This window comes from Dermochelys coriacea, chromosome 2 (genome assembly GCF_009764565.3).
Source record: "Dermochelys coriacea isolate rDerCor1 chromosome 2, rDerCor1.pri.v4, whole genome shotgun sequence".
NCBI lineage: Eukaryota > Metazoa > Chordata > Testudines > Dermochelyidae > Dermochelys > Dermochelys coriacea.
In genome coordinates, this window is record NC_050069.1 from 123,157,899 (window position 1) to 123,182,548 (window position 24,650).

Consider the following 24,650-nt stretch of genomic DNA (forward strand, 5'->3'; position numbering starts at 1 on the left):
CAGAGTAATGTCCTGCTGCTGAAGTCTTCCCCCGCTGCAGGAAAGCCCCTGCCAGAGCCTTTCCTCACTGCAGTGCATGGCTCCAGCAGCAGGGAGCTACACCAGAGGTGTCTAATGTAGATGTAGACATAAGGGCCAGTATGATGATATAGTGTGACCTTCTGCACATGACAGGCCAGAGAATTTCTATCGGTAATTCCTACATCAAGCCCATGGTGAGGATGAGCTTGAGCTTGAGCATGTCTCTTAGAAAGACATCCAGTCTTAGTATAAGGACTTCAGGTTTTTCCATAATTGTGTACTGCAGGTTTCTTGCACCTTTCTTTGAAGCAGCTGGAGACAACTGGAGACAACTTTGGAGACAGTATACTGGACTAGATGGACCATTGGTCTCGTCTATTATGGCCAACCCTCTTTAGACATACCAGCTGAGAACAGGTTTTAAACTAACGTTTTTTACTCTACATACTTGTGTGAATATACTATTCCACTATCCATTGTTTAATTTAAGGATGCTCATCACTAAAAGAGCCACCTTAAACTTGTTCCAAAGGTGGTAGGAAGCTATTATGCATCAGCTTCATTCTTCCAAAAGCATAACACTTTTGAGATTGTTTCCTAATTCATGTGTTATGATTAGCATGATTACACGTACATACCTTCTTGCCAATCCAAAATCAATAATTTTTATTTGATTCGCAGCTCGATTCACGCACAGGATATTCTCAGGCTGCCAGGAGGAAAGAGAAAACACACTTTTAAGAGAAATGACAAACTGGATTTGTAGTGAACTGTAGTGGAATCAAAACTAAAAACACTGCAAAGCATAAAATAAGCATCTCAATGCTTTCATCTTTGGGCAGGTTTCACTTTGTGGGTACTTCCTCCTGCAATCATGTGGCATTTGAGGTTTTGGACTCTGTGCCAGTACTGCTTTTTCTTCTCCATGGCGTCTCAGTTTGATATAATGCAGCAGTTCAGAGAAAGGACTCATTAGTGAGAGGGGGAAGGAGCTTCCAAACAGGCTTCAGGATGTTGGCGTTGTGATTTTACAGCCCTTAATGAGCTGACATCAGAACTTTTTAAAAATGATTTTGCAGTGCTTTGAAGTTTATCTTTGTGCCCCAGATCTCTGAGTTCACTGCTGTTCTGGCAGCAACTGCCTGATGATACATTATACTAATCAAATCAGCTTTACACTCTTCTCAGACATTTAGAGGTGGGATTCATAGGTTAAATCCTTCTGGATTTTCATAGAGCCAAATTCTGCTCTCTGTTTTACTGGCATAAATCCATTAGCATCAATGGAATTACTCCAGATTTATACCAGATGAAATGAGAGCAGAATCTGGCCCACTGTCTTTGAAGTATAAATGTCTACCGTGTAGTCTTATGTTCACTGCCAGCGGTTTTATAGTTACCCTGGTCTTGTTGCTGATGGTGTCCTCTTTGAAATAAAACAGCCCTAAACACTTAAGACATTAGTTATCCATTGTCACCATTACTAATTCACTTTGCATTTCACATTTTTTTAAACATATTTCTCATAATGGAATTTCTGTATCCCAGACACTGGCCCTGATGAGTCTCATTAATTCTTCCATTTTAACACCTTCGTATCACAAAGTAATCTATGAGCAAGGAGAACTGGATAGAATCACCATTGATGGTCATTATGTGCCTGGAAGAGTTTCTGTTGAGAACTCCCTGGATGTTAGCATGCCTCCTTTTCTGCATTTTGAGTTCACATCAAAACTGGGCCAACTCTAAGAAATTAATCTCAATTAAGAGAGCAGATTTCTTGATTATAGGTTTCCAGGCTATAAGTACTTACAAAGGAAAAGGGACTTGTTCTGGAATTGCAACTGACTTACACAAGCGTCTGTGAGATCCAAATATGCAACATTGTGTTTTAAATACATTGAAGATACAGTATATTAACTTCCAGTTATTTAAGCAAATTATAAACCAAGAAAAACAAACTTCCAAACATGTTGTTTCCTTCTCCTTTGTTGTAAACCTGGCAGATCATTAGGAAGTTTTATAGCTAGTCATAAAACTAAGGGCATTTAAGCATTTCTCTCTTATTCCTGCTCTCAACAGAGATAACTGACAAGTTTATTATTCAGCAAAAAACTTGGTCTTGGAGAAGGATAAAGATCTGCTGCAAATTTGTGTCCTAACTAGACACACCTATACTGATGTTTTGTACTTGCCAATTAACCCATTGAAAATTAACTGGTCTCTGCATATATACTGTTAGACCAAAATTTGAAGCATCTGCTTTTTTTTTTTTTTAAATACACACACTAGGAGCTTGTTTTAAATTGATTAAAGCAATATACCACCAATGCTTTTTAATTTCATTTAATTTTTACCTCATTTTTTAAAAAAAAATTGTCACTAACCACACCTTCCTTTGATGCTGTTCATGCTCATGAGTGTCAGTGCAATCTAGACATTAAAATAGGACACTGGGTTTTCATCATCTCTGACATGTTTTATGACTTTGGGCAAGCCACTTAATCCCTTTGTGTTTCATTTTTCTCACTGATAAAATGGGAATAATCATGTTTACCTTTGTCACAGAGACAATGTGAGGTTGAATGAATTAATGTTTGCATGGTGCCTTGAGATCCATGGATGAAAGATGACACAGAAGTGCAAAATATTGTAGTCAGTAGCTGACTTGCTGGAAAATCATCCTCAGAAAGCTCAAGCCACAGGGCTTGATGAGATCTTCTCCAGATTCTGATCTCATTTACAGTGGCAAAAATCCAGAGTGATTTAATGGGAGTCAATGTGGTTAAAGTAGATTTACACTGATTTAACAGAGACCATGATATGCCATGGGAATCTACAGAACCTTAGGTGCCTTCGCTTAGGGAAATTAATTTCTATGGTAGAGGCCAAGTTGCTACTGCATAAAGCATGCATCTTGTTCTGTACCTTCAGGTCTAAATGAAGAATGTACATCTGATGCATGTATTGAATCCCTTGACAGATCTGTTTTGTGAACAAGATGGTATCCATCTCTGTCAAACTGTAGTTATCGTCAATAATTCGGTCAAACAATTCTCCTCCATCCACACTGCAGAGAGAAAAATGGTAGAACAGTCACTGAGTCCAAATTCATGTCTTGAAATTAATGCAGAAGATATACTGGAGACTGATCTAAAATACCATTTTCCTGAGACTCTTTCACAGCTGAGCCCAGTGAGACTGACCCAAAATATGAAGTTTGTATGCTGATCTGAATTTCCCTAGAGTTCCCAATGGGGTTGGCTCCTACAAACTGGTTCGGCTCCATCCCGACCTGAACTTCCCCATGTTTGAGGGTGCCTGGATCCAGTCTACCAGCTTGGATCCAACTATCTTAGATGAATCCAAATCTAAAGGTTTGGACCTGAGCTCAATTCTCTGCTGTGTTAACATGGTTTTTGTGCCAGTGAAATCAGTGAAGTCATGTCAGCATAAAGCTGAGGCAATGCAGTTGAGAATCAGGCTCCTGGATCTAGATCCAAACCTCCCCAGACTTTGATGGATTTGGGATCCAAGATTCCAGTGTAAGCCCATCTCAACTCATGATGGAGATTTTTAAAATTTCTTCCAGAATTCTAGAACACCCTCAGTTTAACACTAGATATTTTTTTTTTTGCAGAATTTTAGCTTTTGCCATTTCTGAAGTATGCAGGCCAAATTCAGAAGCAAATCAAAGACTTAATCTACACTACAAAGTTTTGCTGCCATAGGTATGATGGTTAGCAGTGTGAAAAAAATCAACCCTCCCACCCCCCAGCTGACGTCAGCAAATCCCCTGGTATAGATGCAACTATGCTGACAGAAGAGTGCTTTTGTCAGCCTAGCTACTGTTGTTATGGGAGCTGATGTAGCTACGCAGGTAGGAAAAGTCTTTTTGCCAGTTTATGCTGTGTCTGGACAAGAGGGCTCTGCTGGGATAGCTAAACCAGTAAAGGCTGTATAGTCATGGGTGGCGGATAATGGAGGTCAAAGGAAGCTAAGCCTCCCCAAACCTCCGCTAATGCTTCCCACAGCAGCCCTGGTCCCAGAGGCCTCCAGACTGCTCCGGGCACCACTGGGCCGGCTGAGGCTCAGGGCTGTTCTAGGAGCTGGCGGGGTTCAGGGCTACTCCTGGCACTGGCTGGGGTTCAGTGCTGCACTGGTAGGCCGGCCAGCATGAGCAGGGAGGAGGGGTCAGAAGGGGAGGAGCAGGGCGGGGCCTTGGGAAGAAAAGGTGAATATCCTCCCTGAATGAGGGGTGCATGTGCTGCCCATGTCTGTAGTGTAGACAAGCCCTAAGTCTAAGAAAGTTCAGAAGAGTCCAAGCCAATATAACTTGCACCTTTTACCACCCCCCTCCATGTGCCTGATACACCAAGTTTTGGCTTCCTCTAGAGTCTAGACAACCTCTACCTGATTCTACAGTGCTCTGCAGCTGCTTTGTGCTTCATCACAATGTAATCTGACCCTCAAGATAATTTAACCAGCCCCAGGAGGATCAGCTCAATGTAAGGGTAATCCTCAGTGGCACAGAGCCAGCATGTATTTCTTGTCCTCTGGTAAGGCTGTGAATTCCCCTCACATAACTGGAGATTTACCATGCCTGTGTTCATGGATGACACACAACACCACCTAAAGGAAATTACAGAGAACTACATCCCGTGGCTCACTCATCTAAAGCACTCTCTCTCTCTCTCTCTCTCTCTCTCTCTGTGGAGTTTGAGTGATGGTGTAACGAGTACGGTGCCTCAAATCATCATGACAGTATTGAACAAGGTTTATGAACGACTACTCAGGAAAACTCTTTCTTTCAATATGGTTTTCTGTGACTCAAACTTTTTCATATGCTTTTTTCACCCCTGAGAAGCTCCACCTCTAGTTTCAGGAGAAATGGACATGGAATGCTGCACCCTCAGGAAAAGAGGGAAGAGCAAAAAAGGGAAGGAGAGGATATACGTACTATTCCATGACCAGAACAATGTCGTTTTTGGATTCAAAGGCATCATACAGCTGGATAAGGTTCACGTGGTTCAACTGGTTCATGACATTGATTTCATTCTTTACTTCTTCCTGTGAAAAGAGTAAGGAATATTATACTTTTATAGGAATATTATACTTTTATTATACTTTTATATCCCACCTAACACAGTGGGATAGGGTCAGTGCTTGAATTGGGGGGCATGGGTAAATTCATCTTTCCCACATGCTCACCTCTGCCCACTAATCCCAGCATTTTCCGTTGATGGCTGTTGGGGCAACAGGAATATTCATCCATGTTTAAGGTCAGAAGGGACCATTAGATCATTTGGTCTGACCTCCTGTAAAGCACAGGCCATATATGGCGATGTGACATTCAGTGATAATGAGAAGCAGCCGATGAAGTGAGCTGTAGCTCACGAAAGCTTATGCTCAAATAAATCTGTTAGTCTCTAAGGTGCCACAAGTACTCCTTTTCTCTTGGCTTTGGTGGCAGTGAGGTCGGACTGATGGGGAAAATGGAGAAAGGCAGGCACTAATAATGACACAGCTGCCACACAATAACGCCTGCTTGATTTTCCTCATTAAATGAAAGTGGGGGAAGTGCCCTGAGGTTTGCAGAATGGCCAGACAAATCCCCCTCCACTCTTATGCATTGGTGACTGGAGCCCAGAACATCCTTGCTACCAAGTCCAACAAGATGAAATCAATTAATTGCAGTAGAGTGTGCAATGCACACCAGAGAACACATGCAAAGTCAAAAGTCGACAAACATTTTCACTAAGAAACTGTAAAAAAAAAAAATTAACAAAGGAGAAAAAAAGGGGAAGAAATGAAAAGATGTGAGAAAAAGTTGGAAAAGTGAAAATTAAAAAATAAAAAAAATGAAAAAACTGAAAGGAGGTTGATGAGCTGGTTGCAGTCCTGGAGGGGAAGGGAAAAGAATCTACAAACCAGCTATTACCCGACTGGTCATGTGGTATTGATGGCATGGGGGCCATGCAGCCTATGCTTACCTTTTCTTTAGCACCTCTGGCTTTTATAATTTTTGCTGCTAACTTGAGACCTGTTGCTTTTTCTTCACATTTGTGCACCTGACCAAATCGCCCTCTAAGGGGAAAAGAAAAAAACCCTCACCATATGGGGTTGACAATGAGAGAGGAATCCAGCATGGAGTCTGGATTTTAGACACTTCAGATTATTCTATATCCTGCATTGGCAAATCCTGATGTACATATCTTGCTGCATTTGAGTCTTTGGAATGCTATTCTAGTCCACAAATAACACCTATTACCATACGTTTAGGTACATCAAAATCACACTCAGTTTTGATTGCTATTACTCTATCCATTATTTGATTCACTAATATTCACTGATTAATGAAAGCCAGTTTATGACCCGCTTAGTCACATGAGTACTCCCAGTGAAGCCATTGGGACTATTTGTGGTTAGGGCAAGAGGGTTACAACCTTGCCATAACTACACTATACCCAATCTGTTTAATACATTCTTAGTTCTTTTCCTTTTGAAAATTCTCTTAACAAAATATGATACATGCTCCTGCTACATCATCTTCAGATACTTCCTCTTATTGGGAGGCAACTTAGATGAGCAGAATAAACTACTGTTCAAGTTCAGCACCTGCTTTTCTAATAGAATATAGTGAATAGTCACGAACACCACACTGTCATTATGGTAGGCTGTAGTGATCTGGACCATTGCTAAAGCATACAATAGCATTTTTTTCAGTGTAACTACAAAACAGCAGTCCAGACTATGGAGCCTACTAGGCTGTCACTTAGGCACTATCACAGCTATAATTTTGTTTCCACAAAATGTCATAAAACCAAAATATTTTGCAAAATTTCACAACTGTGTCCCTTCCCTGCCTCCCCTGCTACCTTCTTCCAAGAACAGTGGACTGAGGCTTTGGTCTTGTAGTTCTGGGACTAAAGGCAATAACAGTAATTTGTAAAGCTTCTTACAAACAAGGGAGGGAGAGGGCTCAAGAGCCCTACCTGAACTGTCACAGAGGTGCCCCGCCCGTGGTATCATGGTCTTCTACAGTGTTCTTGCAAGTGGTGGCCTGCCTGGGAATGCCTATGATAAAACTCTGTGTTGGAATGCACTATAATCCCCATCTGGCACTGATGCTGCAACCTCAGGAAATTGTTCACATACCAAATATAAACCAAAGCATGAAGCCACGAAAACCTCCACAAAAATATCAGCCTGCTGATTTTAGTCCATCTCCAATTTACAATTAGATGGCACTTTTGTGAGCTAGGCTTTAGCAAGGCACGCTGCTTCCATTCAACTGTAACATAACCCTACATTACAAGGCTATTTGCTATCTTTTCCTAGTGACTCAAGAAAGCTCATTTTTGTGTTGACAGTGTTAGCTCCACTTACCCTCCCAGAACTTCATTCCGGTTGACTTCATAAAAACTGTTGACCACGGCCTTTTTTGCTGAGACAATCCGGTGATCAAATGGTGCTGGAGGAGCAGGGCCATCATCTACAAAAGACAAAACAGAGAGCTGGCATGTTAGTACCCACATGCACCATTTATTACTTACATTAAACCCTGTTTCCTAATAAATAAAACAATCTACGGATTTAATGACCAGGCGGCAAGTTTTATTCACGGGGGCGTCTCTTTAGGACTTAGGGACAAATCCTATTCCCTGAGCACAGCCTGAGTAAATGTGATGTTTGTAAGGGGGCTATCCAAGGGACAAGAAGAAAATGAGCCCACCCTTACCGTTAGGGCACAGAGTATTCCATCGATGATACTGCAGTACCTAGGTTTTGGCCAGTGGATCCTCATAGAACTGGACCCAGTGGCTATCCTTGTGCTCCTTCTCAAAGTCATTCTTCTACGAGCCCGCTGAAAAGGCCACTGTGCAGTCCACACGTTGCACCTTCCTACCGTGGTTCTGTTGCCTTTGCGGCCTCCGTCCTATACCCGTTCCTGCCTAGGAGAATTTCCTCTTTAGCGAGGCATCATTCATTCTGCTAACGTACTGCCAAATTCTGCACCAACTATATTTGTTCCACCCCACTGCAGACATTCCCCATCCAGGAGGCACCAAGAATTCATGTGTCAGCACACTGGGCGCACAAGTCAGGTAAGGGCAGATAGCTGGCCAGCATTACTTCATACTCACAATGGGGCATGAACAAGTGTATTGGGGGCATCACCATGTTTTCACTCACATACTTACTAGTGCCCACAGGTTACCAACATGCAACTTTTTAAAGGAGTAGTAAGAGCCATTGTTCAGTGTGCTCTCCTCTAGCCCCACCTAGGCGATTTATCTGCCTCTGCATACCCAATGCAGAAAGCCTCTAGCCTCTATCACTTCAACAGTACAGCTTTTCATTGTCCCTTGCATGGCTATTGTTCTTAAAGGCCAGGTTTAGGGCTTATCTACATTAGGGAGTTTGCACTGGCATAGCTACGTAGATGCAAATCTACCCTGTGGCATCTAGAGGTTCCAGTAGTGGTAGGCACTGTACATACACATCATAAGCTCCTGCCCCAAAGAGCTTACAGTCTAAATAGAGAAGGCAGACAGAAGGCTGAAAGGTGAAGGAGAGGCACAAAGGTGAAATCACTTGCTGTAGGTCATAAACCCAGGTCACCTGAGTTGCATTCCAGTGCTCTATCCACTGGACCATGCAGCCTGACTGATGCAAAAATCCCTATTGTAGACAAGCCCTTAGCCCCTAAATTTGGGTTTAGATTTTTGTGGGGTGATAAGATTTTTGTTTTATGCCCACATTGTTTGTCAATTGATTTATATTCCTCAGAATGACCTTTGGCTGACCAAGGTGACAAACATTTCTACCAAGGGAAAGAAGGGCTAGAATGGTAATGTTTCTATATGATCTCTTTGGTTTGGAATGCTGGCTGTCTTGCGTGTGGAACTTTTTGAGCAATTTTAAAACCATTCATTACTTCAGTGAAAATGATAAAAAAAGAAATCCCATGACAGCATATAGTTGGCAGGAATCCTCTGGTCATTAATGTAAGATTGGATTGTCCTTATTCACAGAGCATGTCCATTTTTCCAGGACACCAGCTGTGTACCCAGATTTTTTAAATGTGTTAATAACTTACATGGCCAGTGAGTTAGTTCATGGTCAAGGAATTGTAGAAAGCTAGGGCTCCTGGAATTCTGCCACCTACTTTGGATTCTGCAGGGGTTGAACTGCAGACTTTAAACTTGGGCCTTTGTATGTTACATGTTGTATATAACATGCAAAAAAGTTATCTTCCTCTTGAGCAAGGATTTGACCCTGAAGAGCAGAAAACTTCCAGTGTATAACTTATAACAACATGAGAAAACAGGTTTCCAAGAGAGAGTGAAAGACCCACAAAACATTGCCATTTCTGGGCTAAAAAATGTTAACCTCATAACTGTTAAGGCCTGAAAGGACCAGTACAAGCCTCTAGTCTGACCTGCGATATCAACTGCTTTCAGCCAGATTTCCCCAAGATACTTTATACTTTCCAACTCTCAGAACAGAATACTCTAAAAACAAAGGTCAGATCAGATCCTCAGCTGATAAAAAATTAACATAACTCTACTGAAGTAAATGGAGTGACACCGATTTGCATCAACTAGGCCTCTGGCCCCTATGAACAAATGGTTTTGCTCATAGTTACGATACTTATGCCTTTTTTTTAAGCAAAAGCTATTTCCTACCAATTACAGTCAACAAATCTTCTATAGATGCCTCTGCTTGATTATCACTCTCTGAACCAGTGGAATCAGCTGCCTTTGGTTTGTCTTGTGGAGTATTTGGTTTAATGGCCTCTTTACGTTTACATTTGTCACCAGCACTCTCTGCGTCTACCCTTTTTGTTGTCACCTTTGATTAGACCTTCATCATTCACTCGACACTTACTGCTGACTCTATGCTCAAGCTGGCAGGTCTGCTCAGGGTTCTGGGAGAACGTCCCTGATGGTTTGCTTCCTGTGCCTTTTTCACTGCCTTTACACCTGCAAGACAAAGCATTGTATTACATTGGTATAAACTTAAAGCAGAATGAACATAGAACTAAAGGTGAGAAATTCCAGGGGCACGCTGCATTTAAATAACATTTATTTATTTTTGCTTTATTGTGTAAAGCAATAATGGTAACTAAGTAGGGTAAACTTCTTTTTGTAGAATAAAATAATCCTGACAGCAGAAAATTTCCTATTTCTGAAACAACGGCCTGAATTCTGCTGATTTCATATATGACTATCAACCACATCTTTAAAGTAGTGGGAGAACTCTCTTTGTTTACAAAGATCCTTGAGAGCTTGAACCACTTATCTCTGAAGGTCTATAAATAATGCAGCACAGAAAGAATTACAGCAAACGAGCTTATCAATTTAGTTCCCTGGGCAAGTGTCACAGTTTTATGTTATCACTTGTATTATTAGATATTGCAGTGCAATTCGAAACCAGTACACTTTCTATTCTGACCTTACTTTGGCCACAGATTACATGGTGTGGAACATAAACATGACACAGAAGGGGAGGATGCTTCTCAAAGATGAAGAACTGTTGAATATCCAGCTGCCCTTTCTTTGTTCCAGACCTTCTTTCTGAGCAAATGGCAAACATGTAAGACAGTACTGATTTTGCCATGTGTGGCAGGTTGTTAATTTGGAGACAAAGACAGTCTGTTAAACCCGCTTTCGTTTGGATATTGGGCTGGATTTATGACATAGCTCCCAAATAAATATTGCTAATATACTTACTTGATTTAATGCTTGAAATAAATGGCTTTCTGGAACATGGGTCTTTAAGAATAGGCTAATGTATGCTTTGGGTTTTAAATCTTACCTTTGAAGCTGTGCATCTTGTCCCTGGCTTTCTGTTGGACCCTCATCATCCTCTGCCTCATGTTCATTTTGGGATGCAGTTGCTGATTCTTCCTCCTCTTCTCCACAGTGACCAGCATCATCCTCTTCTTCTTCCTCCTCTAGCCTTTCTTCTTCAGGAACTTGCTGTCCACCAGCCCTCTTCACACCGTCCAGGGATTCACTTTCCTTCTCTTCATCTTGCCCTGTTATCCTTTGGCTATCATCATCAACAGAAACCTCTGCTCCTTGGCTCTTTCCTGTACTGAAGGATGTTTGAACGGAGCTCTTTGTGTGTTCCTTCTGGCTTTTCAAAGCTAAATCCTCTTCCTTGTCCTTTGGCCCTTGAGATTTGGGAGAACTCCTTTGAACCAAAAAAGCACTTGCCTTTTCAATATTTTCCTTATTGAGCCTATGGACCTTTCTTGTGAGGGCCAGGACTGGTTGCCTGGTTAGCTCCCTCTGGAATAATCAGAGAATACCAAGCATATTAACTAAGACTTACGTAATTACCTGATTCCATTACTTACTGAATGAGCACCTGCTTTTCTCTCCTCCACTTTCCAAGGTCAATGGAAATGGTTTCTAAGCATAGTGAATGGTCATGCAAAGTATAATTTTTTTAAAAACCCATTACATAAAACATGTACAGATTCTTGCCTTCAGATGTAGCCCTTTCAGATATTTTTCTTACTTAAACTCATGGTGAACTAAGTCTAGTTTAATAAAATATTCAAGCAAAAGCACCTTCTTGGAAAGTTTATGACCATGTACAAAGGCAAGGTAACACATAATGCACTGAAGGTAATAGAGTAAATAAACCTTCAGTGTCTAGGTGCCAATTGGGCAACCCTTTCTCATGTTGGTGAGCACTTGTTCATAAGATTAGCCCCAATGATTTCAGCCAGACTACTCATATGAGTAAGTGCTTACCTGTCTGAGTAAGTAAGGGTTCCACAACGGGGCCCTTAGACACTATATAAAGTGAAAGCTCTAACCTGTGGAATCAGGTGGTTTCTTCTTTTTTATAGACTTTGTTTCTTTCGCACTTAAACATGACTTCTCCTTTTCTTTCTGATCCCCAATGGCCTGTAGGAATGCAAGCAATACATTTGTCACTGTGCACAGCATTCATATTGCACTGTTATTTGCAAAACTGCATTCTCTCTTTTGAACCAAACCAAACATTTTGCATGAATTAATTCAAAATCTACCTTTAAGTGTTATTGACATGATGTATCTCAGTTTTAGGTGCCATTGACCTGATTCTGATTGTACCAATGTAAATCAGGAGTAACTCACTGAATTGAAATCAATGGAGTTACACTAATGTAAAAATAGCATAGAAAAAATCAGAATCAAGCCTCATGGGCTGACAAATAATCTACAAGAAAAATAATTTACCAGCTTTTAAAAATTAGGTTGGTTAGTCTAAAACAAAGTTAATATTTATTGTGCTGGTAAAATATTCAGTAATAGTCTTACTGATAGATTTTAAATAGATTTGTGCTGTTAAACAACATCTGGTAACTTCTGTAGATGAGAGAGACAAGCTTCCAAGCCACAGAGCTCTTCTTCAGGTCTTCTTCAACAGTCACGAAGAAGAGCTCTGTGTGGCTCGAAAGCTTGTTTCTCTCACCAACAGAAGTTGGTCCAATAAAAGATATTACCACACCCACCTTGTCTCGCTAGTATCCTCGGACTAACATGGCTATAAATACACTACATACAACATCTGGTAACAGCATTTTTAATAATTTATTGCAAGTTGATAAAACAGTTACCAGGAATCAAAGGATATAAAACCCTAATCTTAGCTTTGTAGCCTACTATGTCTATATTCTACAATGTTATACTGACATCTAGAGGACTTTTGTACTGAACAGACATCCCATAAAACTTAACTATTATTGTTAGATTTACAGCTATGTAATAATATATCTATGGAATTTGTTCATGGTCTTTTTCTTTAAACATTCTTAATGTATTAGTAAAATGGTAACATTACGATCTGTGACATAAATGATTCATCAATATTCCATTTTTCTCTAGCTCCCTTCTAACCTCTTCATAGTAAAAATGAAATGTATATATTATTGATCATAGAAATGGGTCCAAAAGGTGTAAATAATTAGATATTTCCAAATAACTTTCAGAAGGATTTCTTCCAGATTAGGGTGTTATTCTGACTCTTTCTCTTTGAATCATCCACTAAAATAGCTTGATACCTATTTTTGCTGAGTATACCGGACCACTTGCCTTATTCATGCAAGTAATCCTACTCATGGGAGTCAAATGAGCATGACTTGATGTCAGAACTATATATACTCCCTGGTAGCTTCTTTATAGGATTTTTTTTATATACAAAACTAAATAGAACTATGCAGATAACAGGAATCAAATGAAAACTACATGTACTCTCTAAAGCTACTGTATCTAAAAAGCATACTGAACTTGACAGGAAACAAAGAGCAATAATAAAAAAAATTGTATGAAAGGAGTTGGAAATGGTGAGATACAGAGTTTGCATCTACAGCTAGCCTGGCTATTACAAAAAATCCCTATCCATAACAGACAAGGAATCTGTGCTGTAAGAACTGTGACTGGCAACTGTTTTGAATACAGTTGTTCCTAGCAGCATTCAAGCTATAACATGAAGCTATATATGAGCACATAACTCCCCTCAAAAAACAAGCTAGAGCCTTGTCAGCTAAGATGCTCAATGAACCTAAATCTAAGAATGCTCCATGAATCTAAATTCTGAAGTGATCATAAAGAATTGGTCATTGCTTGCTTTCGTTTTCCGCTCTGCAATGAAAAATGCTAAAAGAGGTAGGGAAAAACCTTAGACCTTGAAGTTAATGCAATGACTAATGCACTCTGATTCCTGTAAGTATGCCCTCCCAGCAATGTTGATGAGGACACTGACTATAATCAAATATAATCAGCTGGGCAAATAACCATGCAAGTGGACTTCAAGAACTTTTGTACATGGAGCCAAATTTCATTTTTCTGCATCCAAAAATAATTGCAGGTATACAGTGCTTTCTCACTAAATATTCTTGCAGTCTGCAGGTGTGAAAAATGGAAGGCAGCTTTTGAAAATCTGCCTGGTAGATTTGGATGATGCTGAGTATCTGCAACTGCTTGATAGCTCCATAAATCACTACAGTATTTATTCAAACATAGTTTTGGAACGCTTATATTTTAGCAGGGGTTGAGGAGCTCATGCTCATTTAAGTGAAAAAAACTAATACAGCTGGTACAAAATGAAATAGGTTGAAGCATTTACTTGCATCCTTCAGATTCAGTAAGTATCGGTTGTTTGTGACCAATAAGTGGCACGTTTAAGGCCACTAGGATGAAGTACAATTAATGCCAAGACTGGAAGTATGACAGAGAGTACCCATAGTAATACGGGAAGTTAAGCTGTATACTTGAGGTTTTTGCTATTACAGGTAGATTGTGCCTCGTGTTTGACTTGTCAAATCTTAGCTTAGGGGTAAAAATATGAACTTTCAGGCATTGCTTTTTCTCAAAGGGCCAGATTGTGCTTGGCTCCTGTAGAGCTGGCTGGGACCGGGGGAGTAGGTGGAGTGTCCTTCAAAAAGGATGGACCAGTTAGGGTGGCCAGGTGTCTGGTTTTCGACTGGAAAGTCCAGTTGAAAAGGGGACCTGACAGTCAGATCTACTTATTGGACACCCAAAACCTGGTTACTGCGGCCGGGGGGGGGGGGAGGGAAGGAAGGCAGTGAGTCATCACCCGTGCCAGCCCCTACTCAGCCAGGGCTAGCTCCTACCTGCATCAGGCGGTTGCAGCTCCCAATCCTGGCTCTGCAGGCGATGGGGGAGAGGGGAAAAGCAGTGAATGACAGACGGAGGGGGGGAAGAGGAGCGAATGGGGAGCAGGGCCTCAGGGGCAAGGGGCAATGGCAGGGGCAGGGCCTTGGGGGAAGAGGTGGGGCAGGGGAGGAGCCTCAGGGATAAGAGGCGGGGTAGGGGAGATTCCAGCAGGTGTGCCCAGTTTTTAAATATTACAAAGTTGGCAACCCTAGGACCAGTGGCTGTATTCTGTGGGAGCTGCAGGAGGCCCTGCACTTTTCTGAGGCACAAGTCCCTCTTGGGAGTTTGACTCCTTTGCACCCCAAGGCAGAGCAATGCCTTAACCGTGGGATTTTCAAAGGAGAGGGAATTAGCCAACCGATTCTCTTTGAATTGCAATAGGATCTGAACATCTAACTCCGTTAGACTCCTTTGAAAATGTCACCCTAAAGGCACAACTCATTCCTCTGCAATACCCAAAATTTAATTGCTACTGTACTAGGGATACCTACGGATCCTATTTGCCCCATGAGATACTACTTCCTGAGCTGTTATGAGTGCTTCTAAGGATCCCTTTAATCCAAACCCTTACAGGGAGGTTTTAGCCTTTAATTTGGGTGATTTTTTCTCTCACAATTTCTAAAATTATAGGAAACAATTTTCTTAGTCTGGGTTTCTACAGTCTAAAGCATCTCAGACTGGCAGGAAAATTATGCAAACAATTAAAAAAAAAGAATTTCATATGCACACGAGGTTGACAGCATCACCTGTTCCCCCCATACACAGGAGGACAAAGCGTTCAATGCTGTTTTCATTTTTATCCGGATTGCCTCAAAGGGAATTAGTAAGATTATATTTGTGTGCTTAAAATATGCACAAGCAAAAAGGGGTGTGCGAACACAAGTTGGGGTTATGCAGACAAAAAAACATTTCCAGGCATAAACTTGTGCTTCCAACATCCACCGTTCAACTCCATGCAACACAGACAGAGTAAGAGCATTGTGATGGACAGCAGAATACATGGTAGCAGAATAAAGACTCTTTATAAACCTACAGTATGGACTGATGCATAAGACTATTTTCAGAAACTATTCAGAGTTGCATTAGAAACTACATGACGAAAAAAACTTAGTAATTAGGCGTAAAGCAATCATAAAAGATATAAATATGTATTTTAAAGGCAATTTCAGATTCAGTCAGAAATTAATGTAATGCTTTTTATGAACATCTGACTCCTTTTTAATGAGCTGTGCTGTACTTAAATTCTTTCTTTATACTGCACCAGAGGTAACTTTGGAATGTTTTTCTATCTAACTTTTAACTTTTCTTCTTCACCTAATAAAACTCTTTGATTTTCTTCCCACTGCAGGCAACCTTATAATGAATGGCTTCATGAAGCAGCCCTAAGGTTTTAGTTAGATCTCCTTTGTGACTCCATCACATTTCTTCTGATGCCAAAAGGCACTATTTCGTTTGATCCCATTCAACAGGTTGTAATATACAGAAATTTGCATATGCAAAAATACATTTTCTATTCATTGATTCATAGGCTTATAGACTTTGATGTCAGAAGGGATGATCGTGATCATCCAGTCTGACCTCTTGCATATTGCAGGCCACAGAACCTAACCCACTCACTTCTGTAGTAGGCCTATTACTAAGGCTACAATTTAGTCACATGTATTTTTAGTGAAAGTCATGGACAGGTCACAGTCAATAAACCAAAATTCACGGCTGTGACCTGTCCATGACTTATATTACACATACCCCTGACTAAATCTAGGGGAGCCATTGCTGGAGGGGAGCCAGGGGGCTTCTGCTGCAGGGGGTTGTGGGGGGTGGGCTGGGAGGGTTGGGCTGGGGCCAGCAGCTCAGGCCGCCCGGGGACCACTGCTGTGAGTTGTGACAGTGGCCAGCTGCCCAGGGACCACTGTGCCCTCTAATTTTTCCCACTCATGTGTGGAATGAATTTTCTTATGTGCAACAATATGGCGGTGATGGGGCTGAGGGGTTCAGAATATGGGAGGGGGCTCAGAGCTGGGGCAGAGGGTTGGGGTGCAGGGCTGTGAGGGCTCCGGCTAGGGGTGCGGGCTCTGGGGTGGGGGAATGAGGGGCTCAGGGCTGGGGCAGTGGGTTGGGATGTGGGAGGGGGAGGGCTCTGGCTGAGTGTGGGGAGGGGCCGAGGATGAGGGGTTTGGGGTGCAGGTTGCCCTGGGGCTACAGCGGGGAGAGAAGACTTCCCCTGGGGCTGAGTTGAGGCCAGGGGAGGGGTGCCCCTCCCCTGGTCATGGCAGGTCCCGGCCGGGCGGGTTCCCTGAGCACTTGCGCAGCACTAAATAGGCTGCTGCACAGCTTACAGGGAACTTAGCTGGGGACCACCTGAGCAGTCGCTGGTGCGGCTGGCCCCGGGTACTGCCTGAGCAGCGGCTGCTCCAGCAGCGGCTGCAGAGCTGCTCCAGCAGCAATTGGTGTGGCTGTTCCCCGGGCCACCTGAGCAGCTGGCCCTGGAGCCAGCTACTTGGGTGGCCCTGGGGTCAGCCATATTGGCCGCTGCAGAAGTCACAGAGGTTGCGGAAAGTCACAGAATCAGTTACTTCCATGACCTCCATGACAAACATGGAGACTAACCTCTGGCTGAGTTTCTGAAGTCCTCAAATCTTGACTTACAGACTTCAAATTAGAGAGTGTCCATCATTTACTCTAGTTCAAATCAGCAAGCGACCCATGTCCCATGCTGCAGAGGAAGGAGAAACCCCCTACGGTCTCTGCCAATCTGATCTGGGGAAAAATTCCTTCTCAACCCCAAATATGATGATCAGTTAGACCCTGAGTATGTGGGCAAGACCCACCAGCCAGACACCTTGGAAGGAATTCTCTGTAGTGACTCAGAGTGCTACCCAGCTAGTGTCCCATCTCCAACTGTTGGAGATATTTCCTAATAACAGTAATAGATGGACGTCATTAGTGTCTGTATTAGGGATCTCCAAGATAGTTCATATAGTATTAGGATTGGCTATCCAGCTTTTATGTAAGAGCTGAACATTGCCCAGGAATAGACATGATTGAGTTACTTGATCTGGGTGATGACACTGAGTACTTGAGCAAGTCATTATCACCCAGTGCTATGTCATGGATTTTGCTACGTAAGCACCGGTATGTAGGCCACTCTCTACATGTACATATTTCTATATATAACAACTTGTTGTATGTGACTGAATCCTCAATATACTAACTTTTGGAATCAGAATATATGTAATGACTTCTTTTCCTGAGAAAGTATTTGGCTCCATAACTCTCTACCTATCCTGGAACAGCTGGAATCCACTCTCTCCACGTCAATTTCCCTCCTCAAAGCACTCTTTGTCTGCAAAGACAGGCAGCGTTAAATGACCAGTGAATGAAATTCTGATACTTATTATATACATGAAACAAAACACACACACTCCACTGTCATATGGTAAATCTGCTTTCATGTCTGATAGCACTCAGTGTAACTGAATAATTATTTATTGCTTGTCTGTGAAGACCGTAAGCACCTAGATGCAGAAATCTTCTCTCTTCCATGTTCTTCATAGTGCTGAGTGCACTCTCAAATAAATAATTATTCTGTATATGCTAATTTCAAGTCATAACATCTATTTACATCAAAGAATGTAACGTATGATTCCATACTAGGATATACATGAGAATGCATATGTGGCCAACAGCCCTGAAATGACTTGGCAACAACAACAGAATTTACTAGGAAATTTGCATCAAGCCACCCATCACATACCAAGAATTTACAAGGAAATGTGCATCAAGCCACCCATCACATACCAAGAAATCTTGGAATGCACTTCACTGTACTCAAGCTTAAAGAACAAAAAATCAAGAGGATAGAAACAACAAATATATGAGTAAACAAATATATCGCAGTCCATCAAGACTAAAATGATGCTCCTCACTTGTTATTAAAGATATTAGATCAGCAGTGCAGTGCACTTCTAATACTGTCACGCTAAAACCACAGTTGGAATCATGCCTAAATATAGCCCCAATAACTCTAGAAGGAGGGTAGCAATCAGGAGGGGAGCTCAAAGACAGCCTAAGGAAAATGAGGGCTCTTAGTAAATTTTTCAACATACAAAGCTAACAGCTGGCTCTAAAATACTATATATAAAGACTATTTTACTGTGAAACTCTAATTTAGAAACATGCAGGGTGGAATTGGCACTTTGCAAGACAGCCCTCATAAAGGGTAGTGCATAGCTACACTGCCCCAGGGGCGGGGTTGGGACCAAATTATGACTGAGAGTCACAGTTCAATCATTACTTCCCCTTTGCTCCCTTTGAACCAGCCTTTTCTTCCACAGCTTACCTCTGCCAATGCACAGGCTCAGCTATGTTGGGTGATGAGTGAAGCCAAGGCTCAGTCCACTTCTTGCTCCTGCCTACCCACTTCCCATCCACCTGTATGGTAGAGGGAGTAGCTATCCAGTGGCAACTGCTCTTCTCCCTTCCCTTCCCTCCTCTGCTAGGGAGGATCTCTAGCAAAGTGAGTAGCCTGCATATGGGAGTAAAGGAGTTCTTTATGCCCTCTTATTCCCTTATTCCCACAATCTGCATCTGTAGCCTGTAACATGCACTCTGATATATTAAAAGAAGCACAACACAACTTGTTTGTAATAATAATAATAATAATAATGATAATGAACTGCTTTTAAACATTTTGATTTTCGCCATGAACACTAGTCACTATCATTTCAGAGAGCAGTCATCTGTAGGAGGATTTTAAACGTAGTTGATGAAGATACTTCTAATGGCTCCAGAGGACATGCAATAGTACAGAAACAGCAGCCACTGGAATCTTTGCTATGACCTGTGTATTAACCATGTGTAACCCTCACCTATATCAGGTGACTGGGACTAGGAAATAAAACCAATCTATTATCATCACTTCTGTGTGTCAGACCTTTATTACAAACACCTCGGTATATCACTGTTTACATGGGCCCATCAGCTGCATGTGTACCTAAATCAGATCATGAAGAACGTGCTCTGTACAATACTCCAGCATTATCAACAGAAGGGCTTATTTTCCCCTGTGGACTGCAACTTTGTCACAGCTTAGGTTGGAGAGGATGGAGAAGAAGAGATCCATCCTGAAGGCCAAGCAATAGTGGCCATTTTCTTACTATAGTATAAATAACATTGAGTTTCACCTATCAGACCATCTCAGGCAATCTTTTGCTACAAGAGCAATTAAGCAGCTGCCCTTGTCAGAAGACATTTCTCAGCTTTACTGATTCATCTGAGTCAAGCATGTATTGTCATGCATGGCAGATATGTCCAGACTTCTCCATGCGCTGTTTTAGGGGAAAGCTTTCTGTCGGGACTTTTCCAAATGGTTACAGACTTCAAAACCACCCCCTATATCTTTGATGATTCCTTTTAACTGGATTTCCACACACAGGCTGGCTCCCTAATAACGCGCTTTATTTTATGAGCAAAGGGGTTTTTTATTTGTTTGTTTTTAAAGATCTGGGATTTCTTTATTTTCCCTATGTAGACACACTTTTTCCTGCAGCATCTTATCATTAGGGCAACAAAACTCTGAATGGAATGTACTTGGAATGGCCCCAGGGTCCACTGAGGCTGCTGCGCAGCCAGTCTTTGCTCCCCATCAGTAGTGTGTTTGTGCAGGATGAGGGATGTTGCCAGAATGACACCAAATTAATTTAACTCAGAGAAACTACTCTCATCATTGAAAGACGGGATGGTAGAGACCCAGCAATGAACTGAAATTCCATTGACAATCCAAAGAAAGACGGACATATTGAACGAAACATTCAAATGTATTATACATTACACATACAGAACTAGCTCACTCCCAGGTGGGCTGTCATCTGAGAACTGGTCAATTTCTAAAACCTGCTGACCTGCAAAAGGAGGATTTCCCACCCCTGTCAGGGGGAGCAGATCAGACTCTTGCCTAGCCCAAGTCCATCCTGCCCCTACCTCCTCAATTCCAGGAGCCCTCTCTTTCCCACCTGCCCACTCTCCTGACATGACCTGTCTCCTTTCATCACAGTTCCCAGCTGCCTCTTATCTCAGGTCATTCTAGGCTTGATGAAGAATCATAATGGACCCCAAAAATGGTGTCCATTTTCTTAGTGTGCTATAAATTATTGCACAGCGATGCATCACAAAAACCTAGAGAAATGAGCTCATGATCTATCTCAGAACCGGCCCACAACATTTTGGCACCTGAGGCGGGGAGCTCAAATGATACCCCCATGCTCCCTTGCTTGGGCCAAAACTTTGAAAGGTCTCAGTTCTGCCCTCTTCCTGTTCTACTCTGCTACCTACCCCAGTAAAGGAGAACTAACAACTTCCAATGCCTTGTTCAAAAATTTTAAGGAACATTTAACTTTCAAATGCCTGAACAGCAAATGTAACTTTTCTTGTCTGCAGAGTAAACACTGGCATTTTTATCTGTTTGAATAATCAAAGTGGTGCTTTCCATGCCTTCTTGGTTGCAAAGATTTGAACTGTTTCCTGCTGAAGGTCCACAGTCTGGGCCAGCTCATACTCTATTGAGATGGCTGCAAGGCCGACCAGCCTCTCCTGTGTCATTGTGGAGCGTAGACATATTTTTATTAACTTCAGCTTGGAGAAGCTGCGTTCTCCACTGGCAACTGTTACAGGAAGTGTTAGAAGTTTGTGCAGAGCAACAAAAGCATTTGGAAAGAATGTGGTCCTCTTATTTGTGCACATGTATTCCAGAACAGCCTTTGGAGTTGATCCTGCTGAAATTTATCTTGAAAGGGCTTTCAGTTCATCACCTAAATCACTCGCATCAATATCACACATGTCATCATGTGTCAACACTGTCTCTAGTGCCCTGCATTATTGGTGTAGGTTTTCTTCAGGTATAGTGAGGAGTTTTGGAATATCATACAACATCCCAAATATATTGCTGTGTTCCTTGAGCTGCATGAAACGTTCTTCAACTGACTGTATTGCACAATCTAGCACCCGGTTAAAGAATTCAATTTTGTATTGTTGTTTGGGGTCTCTTATGGGATTATCCCGTGCCTCGTAATCAAAATGTCTTCTTCTTCGGTGACTCTTGTATTCTTGAATGGACGGGAAAATAGCTTCAGTGTGAAGTTCCTCTGCCAACTTCTGTGCACTCTTCAGAACATTTTGAAATCCCTCATCTGACCGGTAAGACTGTAGGTATGACTTTGCTTTGTCCAGTTGTTCCATTGCTCCAGATATATCAAGGTCAACACCTTGGAATCTCTTGCTTAAAACATTTATTTCAAACAGTATGTCTTGAAACAACACTAAGCCACACTGAAATTTGAAGTTATGTATGTTTCTGGTGATTCCATTTCCCTCTGTCACTGTTCTCTCATGAACAGTTCCTGTCATAGCATTATCCTCCATAATGGCAACTACGGCATCATTTATCTTCCCAATTTGGTGTTTGATAGGCTTTTTCGCCTCCACTCGACTTTCCCACCGTGTGGCATTCAGTGGTTCAGTGTCAGAGAGGATGTTCCCAGATGTTGCTTCAAAATTTGCCATTGATGAATTGATACAGAGAAAAAAAAATACATAGATGCTTTGAATTACATTGAAAAAATCAGCAGCCTCACTAGAAGCTGATGATGCATCACTGACCACCAAGTTCAATGAATGAGAACTGCATGGGACAAGAAAAGCTCAAGGGTTTAACTCTCGGACACGTGTCTGCACTTCTCTGTTCTTTCCTCTCATGTTGGCACCATTATCGTAGCTCTGACTTCTCATGTCAGCTATTGCAATTCATGTATCTTCCAGCTTTTTAAGAAGCATATTTGTCATACCAGCTCCTGTAGTATCATCAATGTCAATAAATTCTAGAAAATGCTCTCTGACGGTCACCATTGCAGGGACATTTTCACTAGGTTCTGTTGTTGTTACAAAACACACCATTAAAGTCATTTGTTCTGTATGGCTGAAGTCAGGTGTGCAGTCCAGAATAACAGAGTAATATCTTGCTGACTTCAGATCTGCCAAAATCTTCTGTTTGACTTTTGTTGCCAGTAACTGTATGATCTCATTTTGAATGGTTTTTCCAAGGTAGTGATGTGTGTACATTTCTTGGGTGGTGACTCTTCTTAGATGCTCCTGGAGTACAGCATCAAACTCGGCCATCAGCTCCACAATTTTAAGGAAGTTTCCATTGTTTGGCACATACAGCTGATCTGAAGTGCCATGCAATGCTAGGTTTTGGGTAGCAAGCATTCTCACAATGGCAATGAGCCTTTTCAGAACATTTTGCCAGTAAAAAGACTCTGATGCAATCTTCTCTTGATGCTGATCATCTATGGTGGCCTTTAACCTTAGTCTCATCTCAAGCTCTTTCCACCTGTGGTATGCTCTCTGGTGATTTGCTGCCTTCTCATGGCATGCCAGATTTCTAGCCAGGTTTTTTCCAGTCCTTTGTTCCTGTAGAACCCAATGTGGCTGAAACTTTAGACTGGAAGAGTTTGCAACAAAAACAGTATGCAGCATTCTGGGTTTTTGAGTACATAAGCTATGGCCTCTCCACTTTGTCACCATTGGGTAATTGAGTAATGTGTTGGATGGAAACTTCTATTTTCATTGTCTTTGGGAAACATGAAGTTTTTCACTTCCTGTGGCCCATGCAATACAAGGAAGTCCCTCAGGCTACTGCTCAAGTGGGTCCACCATCCTGGATCATCTAGACTTGAGGAAGTAAACTCAGCAGCAGCTGTTTCTTGCGCCTCCACCACACTCTTCTCGGATCTACACTTTTCTTCAGGAATGTGCATGGTTACATCCATGGAGATATGGATGCTGCAGTAGCTGCCAGGTCATCTGCACTCTGCCTAAATGGAAGATCAGGCATCTCCTCACCACTCACATCCTCGCTGGGGCCGGAAGGCTCCCCATGAACATTTGTGTCTATGTATCTCAGGAGAGCTCCTGCCTGCTTAGATAGAAAAGCTTTCTTTGCTTGCTTTCTTTTTCTGAATGCTGGCCCAGAGGGGCGTTATCTTCTTTCACTCATGACTGCTGTTCTGTGCCAGCTATAGTGGCTCTCAACCCTCAGCTGAATGGGACAAATAAGCAGGCTGGTAGCAAGGCCTGAGTGAGGGAAGATATCAGCGTCTTAAGGGCCTAATGGCTCCTATTACTTCAGTTGACTGACTGTTCTCCTCAAGTGAATTCAGAGAAGCAGCAGGAAACAGGAAGCTCCCGGAGAAGCTGGTGTTAATCAGTCCAGGCTCCGGGAGGTGCTAGAGAGAACATAAGAGGCTCCTCCTCCTCTCTCTCTCTGCAGCTCCCGCTGCTTTCTGTTATTCTCCCTCACCTTTTCTCCTGCCTGCCATGTCTCTTGTGCCCTCCTTCCTCCAGCACAGCACTCCACCATCTCTGTGCATCTCGAGCAGAGAAAATACATCTGCACCAGCATCAGACACAATTTTCTACACTCTGGGTCCTAGTGGTGCCCCCCCACACACACACAGTCTGGCGCCTGAGGCGGCCGCCTCAGTTCGCCTCATGGTAAGGCCAGCCTTGATCCATCTCTTCTCATATGAAAGACCAGCTTACTCATTCTCAGTGTGTTGCATGGAGAAACTGTTAGGAGCCACACATTGTCCTCCCACCAACCTGTAGAGATTCAGCAGAAAAATTAATACAGCCTGGGTCTGTATTAAATTTCCCACCAAGCCATTTTCTATGCTAAGAAGACTTTAAGGGGGGATTCTGAGGATGGCCTCAGGACATGGAGTCAAGCAATGTCACCAGGGGCCTTGAAGCTACTGTGGAGACACAGCCAGATCTGAAGCTTCTGGCCTGGATCCTCTACTTTTGTGGTGGAAAAAAGGGGACGTCTCCAACCCTGAAGGAAGAGTTTTGAGAAAACTCCAGGAAGTTCCCCTCATGGAGTTTTCATTCCCC

At 42.3% G+C, this 24,650-nt stretch overlaps 1 protein-coding gene across 1 annotated transcript in view; it reads right to left on the reverse strand.

Annotated features, from left to right (window-relative positions):
- MYLK4 (myosin light chain kinase family member 4) overlaps window positions 1–24,650 on the reverse strand; it is a 38,302-nt gene that overhangs the window by 8,220 nt on the left and 5,432 nt on the right. The window contains 10 exon segments of the mRNA XM_038391377.2: window positions 660–730; window positions 2,950–3,091; window positions 4,982–5,091; window positions 6,015–6,108; window positions 7,411–7,516; window positions 9,714–9,868; window positions 9,870–10,010; window positions 10,846–11,283; window positions 11,285–11,324; window positions 11,861–11,951. Coding sequence (XP_038247305.1) covers window positions 660–730; window positions 2,950–3,091; window positions 4,982–5,091; window positions 6,015–6,108; window positions 7,411–7,516; window positions 9,714–9,868; window positions 9,870–10,010; window positions 10,846–11,283; window positions 11,285–11,324; window positions 11,861–11,951 — 1,388 coding nt within the window.